This window comes from Cydia pomonella, chromosome 1 (assembly GCF_033807575.1).
Source record: "Cydia pomonella isolate Wapato2018A chromosome 1, ilCydPomo1, whole genome shotgun sequence".
NCBI classification, from domain to species: domain Eukaryota; kingdom Metazoa; phylum Arthropoda; class Insecta; order Lepidoptera; family Tortricidae; genus Cydia; species Cydia pomonella.
The window spans coordinates 48,897,233-48,919,008 of NC_084703.1; the positions used below are offsets into that span (position 1 = coordinate 48,897,233).

General features: G+C 41.0%; 1 protein-coding gene across 1 annotated transcript in view; it reads right to left on the reverse strand.

Annotated features, from left to right (window-relative positions):
- Nucleotides 1-21,776, reverse strand: part of LOC133529293 (protein crumbs) — a 200,344-nt gene that overhangs the window by 76,972 nt on the left and 101,596 nt on the right. The window contains exons 6-17 of the mRNA XM_061866993.1: nucleotides 18,925-19,076; nucleotides 17,936-18,055; nucleotides 17,339-17,467; nucleotides 14,990-15,135; nucleotides 13,882-14,074; nucleotides 10,866-10,937; nucleotides 10,327-10,455; nucleotides 9,934-10,040; nucleotides 9,050-9,238; nucleotides 2,024-2,287; nucleotides 1,662-1,920; nucleotides 1,300-1,536 (exon numbers count right to left, since the gene is read on the reverse strand). Coding sequence (XP_061722977.1) covers nucleotides 1,300-1,536; nucleotides 1,662-1,920; nucleotides 2,024-2,287; nucleotides 9,050-9,238; nucleotides 9,934-10,040; nucleotides 10,327-10,455; nucleotides 10,866-10,937; nucleotides 13,882-14,074; nucleotides 14,990-15,135; nucleotides 17,339-17,467; nucleotides 17,936-18,055; nucleotides 18,925-19,076 — 1,997 coding nt within the window. The remainder of the gene's footprint in view (nucleotides 1-1,299; nucleotides 1,537-1,661; nucleotides 1,921-2,023; nucleotides 2,288-9,049; nucleotides 9,239-9,933; nucleotides 10,041-10,326; nucleotides 10,456-10,865; nucleotides 10,938-13,881; nucleotides 14,075-14,989; nucleotides 15,136-17,338; nucleotides 17,468-17,935; nucleotides 18,056-18,924; nucleotides 19,077-21,776) is intronic.

Genomic DNA, 21,776 nt, shown 5'->3' on the forward strand with positions numbered 1-21,776 from the left:
TAGTTCTGTTTACATTTCTAATGTACCCCACTTTACAGATCACGAGTTCATAGTATAATGTATGTATTTGTGATTCATTGTATGCTGGTATTGTTATTTGCACACAAGGCTACGCCTATTTTTACCGGACTTCAAAAAAGGAGGTTCTCAATTCGACTGATTTTTTTTTTGTATGTATGTTACTCGATATCTCCGAGAATCGTGAACCGATTTTATTTTTTTTTTAATCGAACGGGTATAACCCCGAGATGGTCCCGTTGGCACCAAGTCGGGGTCTGATGATGGGATCTTGGAGAAATCGAGGGAACTCTTCAAATGTTATAGGTACATGTATGGCGCTTTTGGTAATTATTGAAGTCGGTTTTATTTTTTGTTAAAAAGTTTTACAAGGTTTTATTTAACTTGCAATGTACCTATGTAAGTCACTATGTATGTACGGGTCAAATCTTGCATGTCAATTTGACCCACTTTACGGTTTCCGAATGATAATTTGAAATTTGCATACATGTGTAAGTCGGGTGACAATGCAATATTATGGTACCATCGAGATGATCTAGATGGAGACAGGAGGTAGCTATAGGAACTCTGTGAGAAAACAACGCAACCTAATTGCGTTTGAGGTTTTTAGAATTGTCTCGATGAGTATTAGTTGTCTGAGAAAGAGAAGTACAGTTAGCAATAAAAGCTTGTACCAAAAAAGAAATTTTTGACAAATTTATTTGTCAAAAGTATAGTTAGCAATAAAAGCTTGTACCAAAAATGAAATTGTTGTCAAAAATGAATTTTTTGACAAAAATCAACCGTTATTACCAGACATAGAAGCTTTTGTTGCAAAAACGAGTGTTTGAGAAAATGAAACATCGACAAATATACCTTTTGCTTGCTGTAAATTAACGAGAAATTTCAAGAATGCAAATCAATTACAAATCTGATAATAATTTCTTTATTACACATATTTAGTAGGTAAAAATAAAAACGTAAATTGTAGAACACGTTGTCAAAAGAATTGAAAACTACCAATGGGTATATCAAAGAAGATATCTAATGTGTTGTGTATTTAGCGGTAGATACCTTCTTATACAATTAAAAAAATATCTATAACGTTAAGGTATCGATAGCAGACGTGTCGATATTTGATGTTGTCACCCACTTTATTTTCCCACAAAAACTTCTATATCTGGTCATTATCTTGGACCTCTAGACACACGACGCCGCAGTGCCAATGGCACGCAGGTACCGTTGTTGCACGGGTGAGGGGTGCACGCTGATTGGTCCACAGGTGTGATGCGACACACTCACCATTGATGCCGGCGCCGCACTGACACACGAAGCCACCGCCGTCCAATGGCACGCAGGTACCGTTGTTGCACGGGTGAGGGGTGCACGCTGATTGGTCCACAGGTGTGATGCGACACTCACCATTGATGCCGGCGCCGCACTGACACACGAAGCCACCGCCGTCCAATGGCACGCAGGTACCGTTGTTGCACGGGTGAGGGGTGCACGCTGATTGGTCCACAGGTGTGATGCGACACACTCACCATTGATGCCGGCGCCGCACTGACACTTGAAGCCACCGCCGTCCAATGGCACGCAGGTACCGTTGTTGCACGGGTGAGGGGTGCACGCTGATTGGTCCACAGGTGTGATGCGACACTCACCATTGATGCCGGCGCCGCACTGACACACGAAGCCACCGCCGTCCAATGGCACGCAGGTACCGTTGTTGCACGGGTGAGGGGTGCACGCTGATTGGTCCACAGGTGTGATGCGACACTCACCATTGATGCCGGCGCCGCACTGACACTTGAAGCCACCGCCGTCCAATGGCACGCAGGTACCGTTGTTGCACGGGTGAGGGGTGCACGCTGATTGGTCCACAGGTGTGATGCGACACTCACCATTGATGCCGGCGCCGCACTGACACACGAAGCCACCGCCGTCCAATGGCACGCAGGTACCGTTGTAGCACGGGTGAGGGGTGCACGCTGATTGGTCCACAGGTGTGATGCGACACACTCACCATTGATGCCGGCGCCGCACTGACACACGAAGCCACCGCCGTCCAATGGCACGCAGGTACCGTTGTAGCACGGGTGAGGGGTGCACGCTGATTGGTCCACAGGTGTGATGCGACACACTCACCATTGATGCCGGCGCCGCACTGACACACGAAGCCACCGCCGTCCAATGGCACGCAGGTACCGTTGTTGCACGGGTGAGGGGTGCACGCTGATTGGTCCACTGGCGTGATACAACGCCACGTGCCGTTTTGTTCAACGCATTCCTGTGAAATAATAATAATACGTTAATATTCTGAAAGAGTAATTTAATTAATTAAGTGCATTTATTAGATTTTCTTTACCATGCTCAACAAAAAAAACTATTGACCGCCACTGTTACATAATTGGTATAGGCAAAAAAACATTGTTTTGAAATCACAAGGGTCAGTGGGGTTCAAAATAGCACTATCAACTTTAGCAGAGACAAACAGACAAACACCAATGCATATTGGGAGTGGATGAAATCAAAATAGGCTGGTTGACATATTTTTACTAATCGTTTCAGTCGATCAGGTTCGTTTTGAGGATCGAATTGAGTGGCATTAACGTGAGACACTTCATTCGGTTCTTGTCGGTTTTAATTATTTTATTTTTTGTCTTTTAATTATTTATATAAGAATACAAGCCTTGGCGACCCTCTACATTACTAAGGATAATTTAATATCTTTTTTTATAATTTATCTCTGACACTTGGAGACTTATACATCTTTAAAGAATTTTAGTATTTTATGGTCTTATTTTTTTATCATAGTTTTTTTTGTGTAATTTGACATTTAGAGACAGTATACATCTCTAATAAAGTATTTCTTATTTCATCGATTCCATATTTATAGTTTTTTTTTTTTTAATTTTTATTGTTTGTAAAAATGGACATGTAAAAGTGCCCCTGTGGCCTATTTGCTGAATAAATGTTTGATATTTGATATTTGAATGTCTATATGGGACCCACTGCTTTAAGAGGCTCCCTGCGGTATTTATCGATTTTCGACAAGTTTTGAGTCGTTACTCCTACATTTGCACTACCGATAAAATTATAAGTGTTTCGGCTATCGGTTCTTCAATCTTTTATCTCCATTCTGGTCTACCGGATTTTGAGAGAAATGGACACTTATTTTTTTATTATTTTTTTAAACATTGTCTAAAAAAACACTTATTTCGTTACTCGATTGCTGTATATAATTTTACATGTACGAAATCTACGTATTTAGGTTCGACTTTAACGTCTCTAAAAACCGGTCTAAGATTTTAATTTTAAACTAATTAACACAAAAGTTATGGTCAGAAAACCAATTTTTTGGCCTAAAATTGTTCAACTTTGATGCCAAATATCTCGAACACATTGAATTTTGAAGTAAATATGGGATACTATATTTCTTAAAGCCGTTGCTGTTAATATGATAAGCTACAAAAAAACATTAGAACACTAAGGGATTCAGATCGAAGGTCATTGGAGTTAGGGAGCCCCTTAAAGCAACACTAAAGTCACAAATGATAGTCAAAGTCTGACAATCTCACTTTACTGATGAAACACTCCTAAAAAAATGGCAATACATCAAGGTGATAAATATCGATACGGACAAAGTGACAAAATATCTACACTCTACTTTAATATGTAGGCAATAAGGTCGTGTATACATATTTCTGGCACTTTGTCCGTATCGATATTTAATACCTTGACTGTACCGTCACTATTGCTTAGAAGCAGTTCCGCTTTCGATGTATGAAAAATAAGGAAATTGCGATTTTGTCAGGGCGTTTATGTATATAGTTGATATACAATATATTGTTTAATAAAATTTTAGAAATCAAATGGTGCCATTATTTTTTTGAAACTTTGAGATCTTATATTTTTTATTATTATTCCCATATATTTTTTTTAGTTTTTTTTTCATTTCATTTAATCCATTGTTTTATCATGTTCATCAGTACATAAAGATCTTATTTTTAGACTTAGTAGGTACATGATACCCTGTTAGGGCATACAATATGGGACATGTTACTTAATCCTAAATAAAAATTACAATAATAAAATTATCATGCAACACTTGGTTTAAACTAAATTTAAACTTGAGAGCAATTACTAAGTTAGTTTATAATTATAACAAGTCGTGCATGTCAACATAATTACGTATATGCCAATGTTTTACATTAGAGAAAATATGTAGATAAATTCAATTCATTCTCAGTAAATATAAAATTAAATGTTTTATGTCATGTTCGCTAAAGATTGATCCTTGAAAAATTCGTCTATGGTATAATAACATTTCTCAATAAGTATCCTCCTTAATTTATTTTTAAATAACTTAATGTCGCTGAATTGTTTAACAGTATCGGGAATTTTTTGCATTATTTGGACACATCGATAGAAGGGACCATTTTTAACCATGACAAACTTGCTAGGCGGTAAGATAATTTGATTTTTCCGTCTACTCTCGGGTTTGAATACTTCCGTTCCGTTAAATAAGTGGGGGTGGCTCCTGACAAATACTGCTGCCTCCATAATATACATAGAGGGTAGTGTTAATATTTTAAGGTCTCTAAAATGTTGTTGACAACTATTTGGAATACGTGTATTGGTTAGAATGCGAACACACTTTTTTTGCATAACAAATAGTTGGTGAGCATCGGTGCTCGCACCCCACAGGACTACGCCGTAACTCAGCCAGGCGTGCGCGTACGCGTAATAAGCCGTCATAGCAGATTCCAAATTGGTATTTATTTTTAAAACACTAAGTGCATATACAAACTTTGCAAGTTTTGATTTAATATTTTGGATGTGCGATTTCCAGTTTATGCCGGAGTCTAATTTTATGCCTAGTAATTTAAACTCACCAACTTCTTCAATTGGACTATCGTTGATATCTAAGTGTAGTTGCAACGGTTTCTTCTGCGTGGGTTTAAATTGAATGACTTTTGTTTTTGTTAAGTTAATGTCTAAATTGTGTTCATGTAGCCAGGTGGTGACCGTGCCAATAGTTTCTAGTAGGCGCGTATTACATTCCGCACTATCAGTACAACTCAGTAATATTGAAACGTCGTAGTTTTCAATCGTTTGTGATAATTTGCTCATTTTCTATCTATTTAACTAGATTTAGTAAAGTTATACAATTCGACATGTGTCAACAACCCTATTGTACTAGTCTATCGAGTAAAAGCGATGAACTAAAATTCAGTGGTGGGCAAAGTACGGCCCGCGGGCTAACTCCGGCCCGCCCAAGGGTTTCATCCGGCCCGCCGCCGGTCCTTCGAAATATATAGTATATTGCTCGGGACATAACGGTTTCAAATCAAAATGCATTTATTCCGCAAATTAAAGCAAGAAATATTACTTTGCTAATCCGCGAGAAAGTAACGTGTTAGTCAAACAGTGCTAACCCGTTATACTTACTTGCGTATTTTTTACATGCAATTAATGTTCCCAAATAAATATAACAACCCACCACCAAAAGTACAAAACTCGACACGTGTTTCGCCTCTCTAAGAGGCATCCTCAGATGCTGGAGATGTTGACGGTCTGACACCCGACAACTGACTGAGCTGTCTAGAACGGTCGGCCATATTTATACCTTGACCAGTCCCCCTCAGTATTTTCTCGCGGATTAGCAAAGTAATGTTTCTTGCTTTAATTAGCATGGATTTCCGCAACGCCAACGCTAACGCCTGATTCTATTAATTATTTATTCCGCAGTTCCGGCCCTCGGATTTTTAAAATTTTCTGGCCCCCCATGAAGCAAGTTTGCCTACCACTGCACTAACTGGGCTGTGGAAAAAAGAATCGGACGTTTGTCAAATAAAGCGTTATCCAATTTTATTTCCGGCAGATGGCGGTTCGCCCTCACAAGACACTCGTAGGTTCGCACTAAAAGCGACATCTAAATTAGTTCAAAGGTCAATGTAGTGAAGACCGTCTATAAGGGAAGACCGTCTACAAGCTCTTCCGTCGTTTTTAATGAGTTCGTACATATACTCCACTTGCATAACCAGCTCGATAGAGCAAGCGAAGCTCTTCCGTTCTGTCTGAGCATACGTATACAAATACTGCCCCGTGACGGTCTTACCCGCATTTTATGTGCCAGTCTTCGCCACATTGACCTTATATGGATATTGGTATGATTATTGGAGCAGGATTGATCAAAAAGCTACATCGTACGACAATAATTAAAATAAGTATCATTAAATCATCATTTGATTACAGACAGACAGACAACGGGATAGACTAAATAAAAGCTTGTAAAAACCCCTACGCTATATCCCCAAAATATCAATTTTATACCAAAAATGACTTACATTATTATGAAAAACTACTCCAAGCTGCTGGATCGATATAGCTAAGAACTACAGCAAGAGAACTCGCTTTTACGCTATCGCATCAAAATCGGTCCATCCGTTGGAGAGCTACTATGCCACAGACAGACATTGGCGACAAACATACAGTATGTATCTGAACGTAAAGTAATTACTTAAACCCGTTAATGTTAGCCGTAGAGCAACTTTTACTATGAGACCATCCCTGTACCCGCGAAAAAAAATTAACATAGGAATTTTCAACATCAGACCAAAAAAATATATGAAACAGCCAATTTTTTTTTCGATTTCGGGGTTGGTCCCATAATAAAAGTGGCTCAGTATGACCTAAACATTATCGGTTTTGAGTAACTGATTTACGTTCACATACCTAATAACTCCCCTCTTTTTGTGTAGGGGGTTGAAAATATAGAAATGTATATCAAAAAGAATATATTAACAACATTAAAAGCGAGGCTCGGAAACCGGTAATATTTCCAAACCGTTATCATGAACTTGGAATAAAACCTGTTTATTTCACGTTTCGCTCGAAAAACCGTTATTTTTAAACCAGTTTTTATGAGAACAGCTTTTGTAAAATTAACCGGTTTAGGACAATTAAAACCGGTTTCTTCCTATGTCGGTGTCAATGTTTACGTGGCACACCACCAGGCCGGCCGGCCGTTTTGTCGCTCGTCGAATAAACCGGTTTTTTAGGTTATAATAAAGTTCTTAAAACGTTCGCGTTCTCATAAAAGTTCGTACGAAAACCAAACAAACCGGTATTTTCCGGTATTTTAAAAACCGGTTCCGAGCCTACATTACAAGTATAGCTTTACATAGACTAGAGCCTAGAAATACGTCATACCTGTATGAATACTCCCTGTTGTTGAAAGAAAACAGACTTGCTTCAGTATTGTCAACTATTTTCATAGTAATAAAATAAATGATTCGGGACAATCTTTCACAGATCGACCTAGCCATGCTACTACTATGGGTACTACTGAGGGCCTACAGCGAACCACGTTCGACGTGTTGCATCCCTATCTCACTTACGTACGAATTTACAAGAGCGACAGAGGCAACACGTCGAATGTGGTTGGCGGTAGGTACTCTGGTACCAGGCGACGATATACAACGTGTCTCTACCTATCTCTACGATTAAAGACTATGCTACGCTAGAGAGAAGTCGCGTGCTATTGAATCGGTACGCACAAAATAGCCACCGAAAAATACTATTTACAGATGAAAAAATGTTTACAATTGAAGAATGTTGTAACCGCCAGAATGAAAGAGTGTATGCAAAAAACAGTCAAGAGGCGAGTGCGGCTATTCCGAGAGTGCAACGAGGCCATCATCCCTCTTATGTGATGATTTAGCTGGGTGTGTCATACTCAGGCCTAACACCAGTTCCAGGGCTGCCAGGACATAAATCTTGATTATACAGTCGAACGTCAATTTTTTTTATTTTTTATTAAAAACTGATCGGCGATTGGCTCTAGTCACACCTGATGGAAAGTGAAGACAGGGCCTAAGATGGAGCTCACCGGTTCAGTAGTAGCCTATTCATTCTTGCTTTAAAGAGACCGAGGTCATATTTATCAGGGAATACAGATGGCGGGAGCGCATTCCATTCTTTAGCCGTCCGTAACAAAAAAGAGGAGGCAAACCGTTTAGTGCGAACAAATGGAATGTTTACCACGAACGGGTGCATTCGCTCCCCACGCCTGGATGTCCGATGATGGAAAGGGGAAGGTGGGATCAGATCGTGCAGTTCCTGTGCGCACTCCCCGAAATGTATCCGATAGAACACCAATAGGCTAGCGACTCGACGCTAATATATATAAATAATAATAAATAAATAAATAATAAATAGTATAGGACATTATTACACAAATTGACTAAGTCCCACAGTAAGCTCATTAAGGCTTGTGTTGAGGATACTTAGACAACGATATATTTAATATATAAATATTTATAAGTACTTAAATACATAGAAAACACCCATGACTCGGGAACAAATATCCATGCTCATCACACGAATAAATGCCCTTACCAGGATTTGAACCCGGGACCATCAGCTTCGTAGGCAGGGTCACTACCCACTAGGCCGAACCGGTCGTCATAATATATATATATGAAATTCGATTGCATTATACGAAAACGATTATATCCGACTTTTTTAATACTTACTTCAAAAACCGACTTGTATTTAGTAAGTAGTAACCAAAATCACAGCACAAAAAAGTAAATCACGTCTCACATATTAACAAACACCCATCATATAGAACACCAAACCGATCAAATGGTGAGTCTAAAGAGAAAACCCACTCAAACCGTCACCGTATCGTACTATCAAGTTGGCAATCCTTCTCTGTTAATCCCGTGCTGAAATAGAAAATGTGAAATAACCATTCGTGTTCTTTCGTATCCAATTATACCGAACGACTACCTATACATGATAGATACGGTCCGATTATACGAAATTCGTATCGAATTATACGATCTGGCAGCCCTGACAGGTTCATTTCTTTTTATCATGGAAATCAGAGTCAACAGGACAGATCCGGTCTTATTTCTCGTTACCCTAGGAGCAGTTGGAAGGCCGATGCACGTTACGTTATAAGGGTCTGTAGAAAAATCTTAATAGCGTGAAGTAGCCACGTCGAACAGTGCCATCTACTGAGTAATTGGGTAACTACCTGTTGGTGTGGACAGCCCGCCGCTCGACAGTCGGGCAGCTCGCACGCGGCGCCCTCGTACCCGACGCGGCACGTGCACGCCCCGTCCTCGCAGACGCCGCCGTTCAGGCACGGTGGGGAGCACGTGTCGGGCACGTCGCAGCGCACGCCCGACCAGCCCTGGAGGCAGGAGCAGCGGAATCCCATCGGCTGGACACAAAAAATAAAGCGTCACGAATTGTTTACAATACATAAGGGTTACTTAGTCTTGAAAATGATTAGGAGTCAACCGCTCAAAAGCATCACACACAATTCGTATTACATAAAATAAACTTGATGTAACGGCGTCAACTGACATGCTCAGTTACAGTGTAATGTCAACTTTCGTGTATTCCGGTAAGGATTACTGCAGCGGCAAATAATTTTGATATAAGTTTTTCTTTTGTATTGTATTGAATCCAGTGACATATGCCATACGAGATTTTATTGGTAATTTGTCAAAAACATGTTCGTCCGAGTTTTCGCGGTAGCCCGGTGGGTATTAAATTGTAAATTAAAGATTTTTTTAATTTTCAAACCAGATTCTAACATCGATCCATCTAGGTTTTATTGTTGGTAAGATTCGCCTTTGAGTGTTTTTAAATAAGTAATTCAATATGAATAACACAGTATATATATAAATATATATATGGCCGTTATGATGATACAATCATTGTTTATATGATATAAAGTCTAATTTCACGAATTTTCGAATGAATGCCTAGACAAAATAAATAAATATTAAAACCAAAATAGCAATAAAATAGAATGTATGCCACTACTGTATATAACAGGCGTTCAAAGTGTTAAAGCTGTTATTAAATAAACATACAAGTTAACTGAGATATCCTATATATGTGTCTCACCGTGTCCTGGCACGAGTCAGCGTGAGCGCAAGGTTGGGCCGAGCACCGCTCCGGCGCCGCCTTCAGGTCCGAGAGAGCCTTCGCAGCGGCCAGCTCGCAATAGGCCCCTGGGTCGGCACGGCACACAAACAATGTTAACATAAAACATTACAAACGACTACGAATGTAAAGACGTAAAACACAATTAAGCGAGTACACGTAAAACGAGACGAAGGCGCGAAGCAGCTTGGTTTTTAAATACGTGCCTCACGAGGCATTGTAGCCACAATGCCTCGTAAGGTTTGCCTCGGGCCAGGTACTCTAAGCACTATGACCTAGCTGCTCCGCTAGCAGTTCTTCTGTGTGAGGCAAGTTAATGATGATATTCTGTCGTTATTCTTAAAGTTTTTTAACCTTTATATCCTGGGGCGCAGGTGCAGTTGAAATGGTCGGTGCCGAGGCTGCAGGTGGCGCCGTTTTGGCACACCCCTGACTCGCAGGCTAGTTCGAGGGTCGTGCAGTTCGGTGACAACCCTGGAGCGCCTGTACAAAAAACATTGTTTTTGTAGGTTTTATAATATTTTATTTAATAGTACGTATGCATGTCCAGATCAAATATTGCAAGCTAAATTAGACCTACCTTCTTCACATTATTCGACTGAGCTGAAACTTCACATACATATGTAAATTGGATAAAAATGCTATATTGTGGTACCATCGAGCTGATCTGATTATGGACACAGCAGGTGGTCCTAGGAACTCTGTCATAAAAACACACAACCTAATTGTTTGAGATTATTAGAATTGCCTCGATGAGTATTAGTTGCCTCTCAAAGAAAAGTACAGTCTGCAATAAAAGCTTGCATCAAAAATGAAACAGGATCCTTTCAGGTTTTACCTGATGAAGTGTTCTACTGAAGGTATAGGAAAAAGGTGCTTAACATTCAACATACCGTAGTATCCTAAATCGCAAACGCACATCACTTGCTTCTGGATCATTACGCCGGTAACCATCGCTGGCACACCTGTGAAACAACAGCATACTATAATTATAATCTTTAACGTTTTGAACGCCAAGAACACCTAACGTCGTCACTTGTCCCACAGCGCCAAGGACAATTACTTCTATTTTTATCACTTGTCACTATGCCCGTCACTTTCGCGCTTAAATACTTGTTAGAACGTGACAAGCATGGTGACAAATGATAAAGAGCCTACCATCGTACCTACAGGTTTGGTTATAGGAATTATGACCAGTGCGACGCCAATTTTGTTAACTGGCGAGAGGTTCAAGAATTATTTAGCCCTGAATGTACGTGTGAAATGTAAGTATATATCTAAATATTAAGAAAAAACTTCGTCATTCAGAGGAATATTTTGTTGTGTTGTTTTATTTTTAATTTTAATTTTTATCTTAATTTATATTGTATTTTAATGTATGGAATTTATTTTCTGAATTAAAATTATTGAATTGAATTGATTGATTGATATACACGCGGTATAATATTTTTTTGTTTGAATTACATTAGATTAGAATTAGTCATTACTCAATAAAAAATGTTACTCGTATCGTTTTTTAACGTTTACATTATTTTTTGTGTAAATTACCAAGCATTTTTATGAATAAACAATATATATATATATTATCATTATTAAGAATCATTGAAGTGTTACAATGCTGTTTTAAAAAAAAACATCCTGTATGCGACTTAACGTCATAATGACGTCACCAGCACCAAAGTTTCGCTCTCTGGTTACGATCCCGCTAATAATCGATTGTCCCTTTCCGACGTATTGGTATGATGGAAAGGGACAAACGATTATCGGCTTGTTAACTTTAGTAGGCGTTTATGAATAAGGGGGTAAGTTTATTTTTTGTGACTCACGAAAAGATACTTAGAGTCAAACCAAGAGTTGGCAGCGATGTTGATAGCTCAGACGGTGCACGGTTTATTTAAACGTCAAATCTATGAAATTAAGACGTTTACTTGACATTTATTTTATTTTTTTTATTTTTATTTTATTTATTTAACACAGTGCAAGCTTACAGTACTACACCAATTCGCTTACACACTAGAAAAAATAGATGTCAGGAAAATAAAAACATACAAACAGATAACATGTCAAGAAAAATAAAATTTACATAGTCAGTCAATTAATTACAATATTTAGCATATATAAAATGTCAAGGAAGATCAAATTTACAAATTCAGCCAATTAATTACAATAATTCAAATTCAAAAAGTGTCTAGCAATATTACATAGGTACGCTAAACTATTGGCAAACATGTCGGCATCTGCGTACTGAGCGAGCATTGAATGCAGACTCGATAGAGCCGTACTTGTACCGTACTTACTTACTCCTCTGGCGCAGCGACCCAAAGTGTGTTTTGGCCTCCAACTGAACTGTGTCATAGCAACGATCAACTGGATTTACATCTAATGAAACCTGCTATAATTAAAAACCTCATGGCATCTAGCTTCTTTGCTCCCCTGCCTGCAGAAGATTAGCATAGGTTTAATTTTAATTTACTGATTTAAATAAGAAACAAATTACTTCTTTCTTTTCTCATAGCACGTTTTGGCGTTTGTTTTTGTGCTAACCTGTAATATGACTACCTTTGTATCCTGTCTGTGGAAACCTGTAATTGGCTTCCCTGATACATATTTATGTTAACCTAGTTTTAGTTTACTTAAGCTGTTGGTTTTCCGAACAAAATAAAATAACACGAATGCTCGCTACTTATGGTCATGTGCAGTTTCCCGCCAGTCTTCCACCTGAAGCTTGTGCAGATCCGTGTCCACCACATCCGCCCATCGATACCTACGTCGACCGGCCGGGCGGCGTGCTGTCGGTTTTCACCCAAACGCTCTTTTCACCGCCCGATCGGCTCCCATTCGCTCTAGATTTATTTATTTATTGAACCAACTTATAACATTACAGCTTACGCCAAAGCGTTACGTAGATTCATAACTTAAAAACTATTTATTTCTTGCATCCTTTCAAGCATCCCCTTCCACTCAGATATCAGTTTTCCTATCCCTGTCGCAAACAGATCACACTCTGATAGTGCCGTGAGTAAGGAGTTAGCGAGCGCAGTTGCACGCAGTACGGGGGAGTGCAGGCGCAGACGAGTACGCGTGCGCACTATGGCCAGTAGGGGCGGTCGCCTCCGTCTACTACAGTACGCATCAGGTAGTTTTAGAAACCTTTCTAGGAGGCCAATTCTATCTATCTTACACCTCAAAACCGAGACCGAGCCACCGCAGCTTTTGCGCCTTTGTGACACCCATCTACCATCCACGCCTTGTACCGTCTGGGCTTTTAAAATCGCTGCCAACATTGTTTTTTTTTTTTTAATACTACGTCGGTGGCAAACAAGCATACGGCCCGCCTGATGGTAAGCAGTCTCCGTAGCCTATGTACGCCTGCAACTCCAGAGGAGTTACATGCGCGTTGCCGACCCTAAACCCGCCCCCCCCCCCTCTCGTTGAGCTCTGGCAACCTTACTCACCGGCAGGAACACAACACTGAGTAGTCTAGTGTTATTTGGCTGCGGTTTTCTGTAAGGTGGAGGTACTTCCCCAGTTGGGCTCTGCTCTAGATCTGGAATGACATCTAATGGCTGTGCCCTACCACACCACACCTACTCTCTTTTGGACGTAGTTTTTTTTTTTTTTTTTTATGCGTAAAATTTTTTGGGTCCAGTCCCCGCGAAGTGTACGGGCGGCTGGATCCGTAAGGTCTGTGTGATGTTTAATATCTCTAATGAATTAATTATGTGACACTGGGATGATGTTGTGTTGTTATGAAAGGTGATGGTGGTAATGAATGTTAAGATATGAAGATGGATGGTGTAGATGAGTTGTTGTGTTGTTGAACTTTTTTAAACTGACTGACTTTTTTTTTTATACTGTTGGACGTAGTTTAAGGACGTACCCGGGTACATGGAGATTTCATATCCTTACCTCCACCTTCCGTACCTGTGTCCTTGCAGTGCGAGCGCGGCGGACACGTGACGTCGCAGCTGGCCGGCAGCGGGGTGGCGCAGAGCGGCGGCGCCCAGCCGCGGCGGCACTTGCAGTGGAAGTCCAGGGGGCCGTCCTCGATGCACTCGCCGCCGGCGCCGCAAGGGTTGGACGTGCATGGCGACGGGGCCATCTGGGGGGGGGGGGGGATATTTATTTATTTTAAACTTTATTGCACAAGTATAAATGGCGTTCTCTACCAGTCAACGATAGGGCAAAACAGTTCTCGAATGTGGGTGAGAAAAATAATCCAAAAGAAATGACGACTATAAAAGTAATTTTAAAAAACTATTTACAATTTTGGACATTAGTAACATTATTTACAATGTTACACAAATTATATTAGGTACTACATAAATAAATAAATATTATATCACATTATTACACAAGTTGACTAAGTCCCACAGTAAGCTCAATAAGGCTTGTGTTGAGGGTACTTAGAAAACGATATATATAATATATAAATATTTATAAATACTTAAATACACAGAAAACACCCATGACTCAGGAACAAATATCCATGCTCATCACACGAATAAATGCCCTTACCAGGATTTGTCACTGTAACGTACCCTGTGGCAGCGCTCGCCCGTGTACCCCGGCTGGCAGACGCACACGAACCCGCCGTACGTGTCGTAACACAGCCCGTTGTGGCTGCACGTGTTCGTATCACTAGACCCGTGTAACGTACCCTGTGGCAGCGCTCGCCCGTGTACCCCGGCTGGCAGACGCACACGAACCCGCCGTACGTGTCGTAACACAGCCCGTTGTGGCTGCACGTGTTTGTATCACTAGACCCGTGTAACGTACCCTGTGGCAGCGCTCGCCCGTGTACCTCGGCTGGCAGACGCACACGAACCCGCCGTACGTGTCGTAACACAGCCCGTTGTGGCTGCACGTGTTTGTATCACTAGACCCATGTAACGTACCCTGTGGCAGCGCTCGCCCGTGTACCTCGGCTGGCAGACGCACACGAACCCGCCGTACGTGTCGTAACACAGCCCGTTGTGGCTGCACGTGTTTGTATCACTAGACCCGTGTAACGTACCCTGTGGCAGCGCTCGCCCGTGTACCCCGGCTGGCAGACGCACACGAACCCGCCGTACGTGTCGTAACACAGCCCGTTGTGGCCGCATATGTCCCGCTCCTCCAGGCACTCGTTCACGTTGGACTCGCAACGAGGCCCCGTGTAACCTGCAATATCAATATGTTGGTAATAGAGCAAAGTTTATAATCACACATAATTTGAGATTCAATCTTAAGGTTTTTTTTTCTCACGCAAAACTTGAACTTGAATCACAGTTTTAAAAGTATTAAATTTTGAAATTATGCAACGTCCTCCTTTGGCGCAGGTACCATACAATAAAAATCTGTCGGAAAAGACGTAAGTTGACAATGGGCCCATTCCATTAGAGAAGGTGTCTACCGACTCGACACAGGGAGCGAGAAAAGGACCGAGCGACAAGGGAGCGTGAAAAAGGTTGGAGTCTTTTTGGCCCAGTCTAAGGCAGTCGCTGTAGGCCAGAAACGAATAGGCTAAATTGATACTAAGTTAAAGACTCATTTAGAAAATCTTCATCATCATCATCAGCCAAAAGACGTCCACAGGCGTCCCCCAAGGGTCTCTACAACGTCCAGTCCTGCTCTATCCGCGTCCAGCGGTTTTCGGCGACCTTAACCAGATCGTTGGTCCACCTTGCGGGAGGCCTGCCCACGCTGCGTCCTCCGGTACGCGGTCGCTAAGAACGTTTCTGCCCCAGTGGCCGTCAGTTCTTCGAACAATGTGCCCCGCCTACTGCCATTTTTACTTCGGAATGAAGTATCGAGACAAACCTTACTGGTTTAATCATACTTAGTAAATAAGTTTAGATTTCGTAATCACAATAAATTGGCTACTTGACTGTTTTTTGTAAATAATGTCAAACTATCTTGATTTTCCTGAGGATCAAATGTCTATATAGGACTCATGGCATTTAAGCAACACAAAGGTCAGAAATGAGAGTTAAAGTCTGACGCTCGCACTCGACGATTGAAACGCCTCTAACAAAATGATAAGGTGATGTGACGTCACATCATATAAGTCTGTCCTAAATGTATGGAAGATCAAGGAAATTGCCATTTTGACCCTGAAATATTGCGTTTATGTGTATAGTTGTCATACAATTTATTTTTCAATAAAATGTAAGGAACCGAATGGTACTATTTTCTTTTCTATTTTTGAAAGACAATTTTTTTTTGAGATTTCGGAGCCTTGTATTTTTTTATAATCTCAATAAAAAAAATTAAATTTCACTTTTTTATAATGGATGGCTCATTTTCTATCCATTTAACTAAATTTTGTTATAATATTCAACATGTGTCAAGTACCCATTTTATGTGTGGAGATTCTGAATTTCCGATTCGACCCACAGGGAGCCGGACCCGGTTTATAAAATACCGGTAAATTCTGGTTTATTTGGGTTTTCCTCCGAACCTTTATAAGAACGCGAACGTTTTAAGAACTGAATTGTAACCTAATAAAACCGGTTTATTCGACGAGCGACGAAACGGCCGGCCGTGAGACTCCGACATAGGAACACAAACCGGTTTTTATTGCTCTAAACCGGTTAATTTGACTGTTCTCATAAAAAGCGATTTAAAATAACGGTTTTTCGAGCGAAACCGAAATTAAAAGGTTTTGCCCCAAGTACAAAATAACGTTTTGAAAATTTAACCGGTTTTCGAGCCTTGCCATGTCTGACTTTGAGCCTTCTTATGAGGCCCATAGCGTGTGATATACAAAGAGATAGAAAAACATGCGCAAGTGTAAAGTTGTTGACGCGTCAAAGCAAGTTCCGTTAAGGCAGGCCACGCTAGTGGTCGATACACACTCGTGTCACTCGTCTAGTAATACGTACCGGTACCAGAGCAGTCGCAGGTAAAGTTGTTGACCGCGTCGACGCAGCGGCCTCCGTTGAGGCAGGCCACGCTAGCGGTCGATACACACTCGTCACACTCGTGTCACTCGTCTAGTCATACGTACCGGTACCAGAGCAGTCGCAAGTAAAGTTGTTGACCGCGTCGACGCAGCGGCCTCCGTTGAGGCAGGCCACGCTAGCGGTCGATACACACTCGTCACACTCGTGTCACTCGTCTAGTCATACGTACCGGTACCAGAGCAGTCGCAAGTAAAGTTGTTGACCGCGTCGACGCAGCGGCCTCCGTTGAGGCAGGCCACGCTAGCGGTCGATACACACTCGTCACACTCGTGTCACTCGTCTAGTCATACGTACCGGTACCAGAGCAGTCGCAAGTAAAGTTGTTGACCGCGTCGACGCAGCGGCCTCCGTTGAGGCAGGCCACGCTAGCGGTCGATACACACTCGTCACACTCGTGTCACTCGTCTAGTCATACGTACCGGTACCAGAGCAGTCGCAAGTAAAGTTGTTGACCGCGTCGACGCAGCGGCCTCCGTTGAGGCAGGCCACGCTGGCGCCCGAGGAGGCGCACTCGTCGACATCAGTCTCGCAGTTTCGGCCGGTGTATCCTGTAATATTCATATCTAATTTAAAATTTATTTAAAAACATGTAAAATTGACAAACATTGAACAGTTACACACATGTTTTTCTAACATTATATTAAAAGCTGAAACCCGAGTGTATCATAAATTATGTGACGTCACAGGCCGTCCCAAAATGTATGAAAATAATCATGAAAAGCAAAGTTTTCGTTATATTAGTCATATAAAAGTGTTAAAATACATTTAGGTAATAAGAAAAATACATTTTTAAGTTAAAACATTTTTATAAAAATGTTACATAAAACACTTGTGTATTTCAAATTTTCCATTAATTTGGTTTTGTGAAGTGTTTAACCTCATAACTACCAGGACAATATTTGCGCTTTTGACTTTGGAACTTTCTTTTATTTCTAAAGGAGTTCAAAACTTGAATGTAATTTGTACTTGTACAAGTGTCCTTGCGAGAATATGTTTAAAGCAAGTTTTTTTATTACCAGGGGGGCAGGAGCAGACGTAGGTGTCGGCGGTGGGCGGCACGCTGCAGCTGCCGTTGTTGCGACACGGCCCGGCCACGCACAGCGGGTCCTCGGACACCTCCAGCTCGCAATGCACTCCTGGTCACAGAGGAAGGCATATTAGCACAGAATCATCATCATTACGTCTCACTCGGAGAGCCCGAGGTGGCTAACCCCTTCAATAGGCTAGTTGACATTTTTAGGGTAGTCAACTAGGAACCCTTATAGTTTCGCCATGTCCGTCAGTCTGTCTGTCTGTCCGAGGCTTTGCTCCGTGGTCGTTAGTGCTAGAAAGCTTAAATTTGGCATGGATATATAAATCAATAAAGCCGACAAAGTCGTAGAATAAAATCTAAATTTTTTTTTGGGTACCTCCCCTACTCGTAAAGTGGGGGTAATTTTTTTTTGCTCCAAACCTACAGTTTGGGATATCGTTTGAAAGGTTTTTCAAAACGAATAGGGGTCTTCAACAAACATTCTTTGATATAGTGAATATATTCGGAGATAATCGCTCCAAAAGAAAAAATGTCTCCCCCCCTCTAACTATTTTTTTGACCTATGGTTCAAAACATAGGTCAAAAACATATGAAAAAAATCGTGGAAGCTTAAGAAAGACATTAAATGAAAACCATAGCGGACATGATCAGTTTAGTTGTTTTTGAGTTATCGCAATAAGTTTCTCCTTCATAGTAAAAAGACGTACTATAATTAGGTACTGATTATGCAAATTTGCCTATTTGTTTAACTCGGGTGAAAGGTACCATTTACTACACTTTAAGCTCCAGTTTAGCTTATTGTGACGGAAGAGTAACTACGGAACCCTACTCTGAGCATGGCCCGATATGCTCTTGGCCGATTTTTTATTAATAATATCAATCGATTAGGTTTGTTCTGAGGATTAAAAGTCTATTTTATTAAGTTAATACTATTGACACATACACTAGCCTAATTAGTGTGCTGGGACTGACCATGGTACCGCGGGTCGCAGACGCACTGGTAGTCGCCGCGCGCGTCCTCGACGCACCGGCCCGCGTGCTGGCAGGGGCCGGAGGCGCACGGGTCCCCCGTGTCCACTTCGCAGTTCTTGCCGGTGTACCGCGCTGAGCAGATGCACTCGTAGCTGTGGAGACCAAGGAACATTTATAAGATTTCAATTAAATTGTCAACCCATTTATTCACGTCACAAAATTGATTTATTCGCTGATGATTCCAGGAAATAAAGAACATGACTTGAATGTTTTGGAGAAAAATTTAAGCTCACTTTATAGGTCCATGGGGTCCCAGCGCGCACAAGTTTTTTGGAGAAATCGCGAAACGTCTGGTTGACGTAACTGGTGACCGAAGAGCTGGCGGCTTCCTCGCACAACATCACTATTGCGATACAACGAGGAAATGCCGCCAGCATCCTTGGTACAATGCCTCAAGGGCCTATTTTAGATATAAGCTAGTTATAGTAATCATCTGTATATATCCATTATGTATATTGTTATTGTCAATAAATAGCTCACTTGAATGTTAAACATTGAACGCATTATTTCAAATGTGTGGAGTATAATTTTCCAATATATATATTATACGACATTATTACAGAAATTGCCTAAGTTCCACAATAAGCTCATAAATCATAATGCTAGTATTATTGGTGCTTAAATAACGATAAATGTAATATATAAATATATATAAATGCTTCAATACATAGAAATTTCCGTGCTCATCACACAAATAAATGCCCTGGCCAGGATTTGAACCCGGGAACATCGGCTTCATAGGCAGGCTGCCCACTAGTCCAGACAGGTCGTAAAGTCTTGTTTTCTATAAATTATTCACTTAACGCTTCATCGGTGAGCAGAATAGATATAACAAACGTTTAACTATGCTTAATTATGAGTTGGATTTTTGTCGGAATTCGTGAGGCAACATCTTGGATGGTTGGTCCATTCCTACTTCACGCAAAAAAATGGGCGAACGGATTTTAATAACAAAACTTCCAAAGATACAGCCATATTAAATATACTTATATTTAAACGGGCCACTAACGTATTTTAACAAATAATATGCGCTAGCAACCGATATGTCTGAAGACGGTTACAGAAAAAATATTTCATCATTTCGCAACGCAAAAACATGGCATATTTTAATAATGCTGCAGTCGCAATAGTACAAGGACCTTGACAAGGTACTAAATGGTACTGAAATTAAATATTTTGACTGTACTTACGTTGCAATTTTAATTTTAATTCGCAAATTGCATTACTCGAATCTTTTCAGACAATGACATAATTTCATAAAGTATCGAATAGGCGGGTCCACACAGAACGAGCCGCCTCGTGAGGAAATTGCAGCTCGAAGCAGCTTGGTCTGTGTAGACGTGGCCGCATCTCGGGCGAGGCACGTCTTCACTGACCGAGCTGCTTCTCGCGGCAATTTCCTCGCGAGGCGGCCCGTCTTGTGTGGACCCACCTAATGAAGACCAGCAATTCATACGGACTGATTAGCTGAATAATATAAAACAGCCTTATTTTTGGCGTAAGGTCAACCAAGGTTAATGCAACTAAGTATGATATTACTGCGTCTACTCGAGTTCCTTTTTAGAGTTACGTACTCAAAGGGAAAAAACGAGACCCTATTACTAAGACTGTCCGTCTGTCTGTCTGTCTGTCACCAGGCTGTATATCATGAACCGTGATATATTTGTTGTAGCTTCAACAGAAATACATCATCTGTGAAAGTTTTCACAGATGATGTATTTCTGTTGCCGCTATAACAACAAATAATAAAAACAGAATAAAATATAAGTAAATATTTAAGTGGCGCTTCCATACAACAAGCGAGATTTTTTGCCGTTTTCGCGTAAGGGGGCGTCCACAAATTACGTAACGCAAATTGGAGGGAGGGGGGGGGGGGGGGGGGTCAGGCCAAGTGTTACGGTCCTGTTACGTTGGGGAGGGGGGGGGGGTCAGGCCAAGTGTTACGGTCCTGTTACGTTGGGGAGGGGGGGGGGTCAAGGTTTGCGTTACGTCACGCACGATTTTATAATAATACTTACATAAAAAAAAATTGATTTCACATCCCTAATTTGCGGTATTTCTATGAGAAAATATTGGCAGCACCGAGCGCGCGAATCGACAATGACAGACAGACACAGATACTATTAGACAGTATAGAATGTATTAAGAAATGGAACCAAAACCCATTCATAGATGATTAAATTTCTTGATTCCTTGAAACCACAGTTTAATGATTTATTAAAACAGACAGATTTTTGATTAAAAAGTATCTATACTACCACCTGTCTTTCTTTTCTGAATATTAACCAAAAGATTTTTACAAAGCACTTGTTACGTAACGGAATTGAAGGGGGGGGGGGGGGTCCTAGATAAGCGTGACGGTCCTGTTACATGAGGGGGGGGGGGGGTCAAAAAATTAGGAATTTTGCGTTACGTAATTTGTGGACGCCCAAATGGCTTTTCTTGCGCGAGTCGACTCGCACTTGGCCGTTATTTTTAAAACAACGTGAATCACAAGATTCTAGTGATAAGTCGCTACTTAGAGAATAAAAAGCAACATAGAGGGCGTTCCGACCAATCGTACTCGAGAATAATTAAATAGACTTTAACCCGGTTGACCTCATGCTTTAGCCGCCCACACATTGAAACCTGCCAAGTTTGCCAAAAGCAATTATGATTTGTCAAAGTTAAAATTTCAAATTAGAATTGGATGAGAGACCTTTTCATAGGCATGGGCTGCTAGTTTAGATAAGATAAAAGGCATTTATTCGTGACAATCGCAAAACATGTACAGACAACAATAGCAGAGAAAC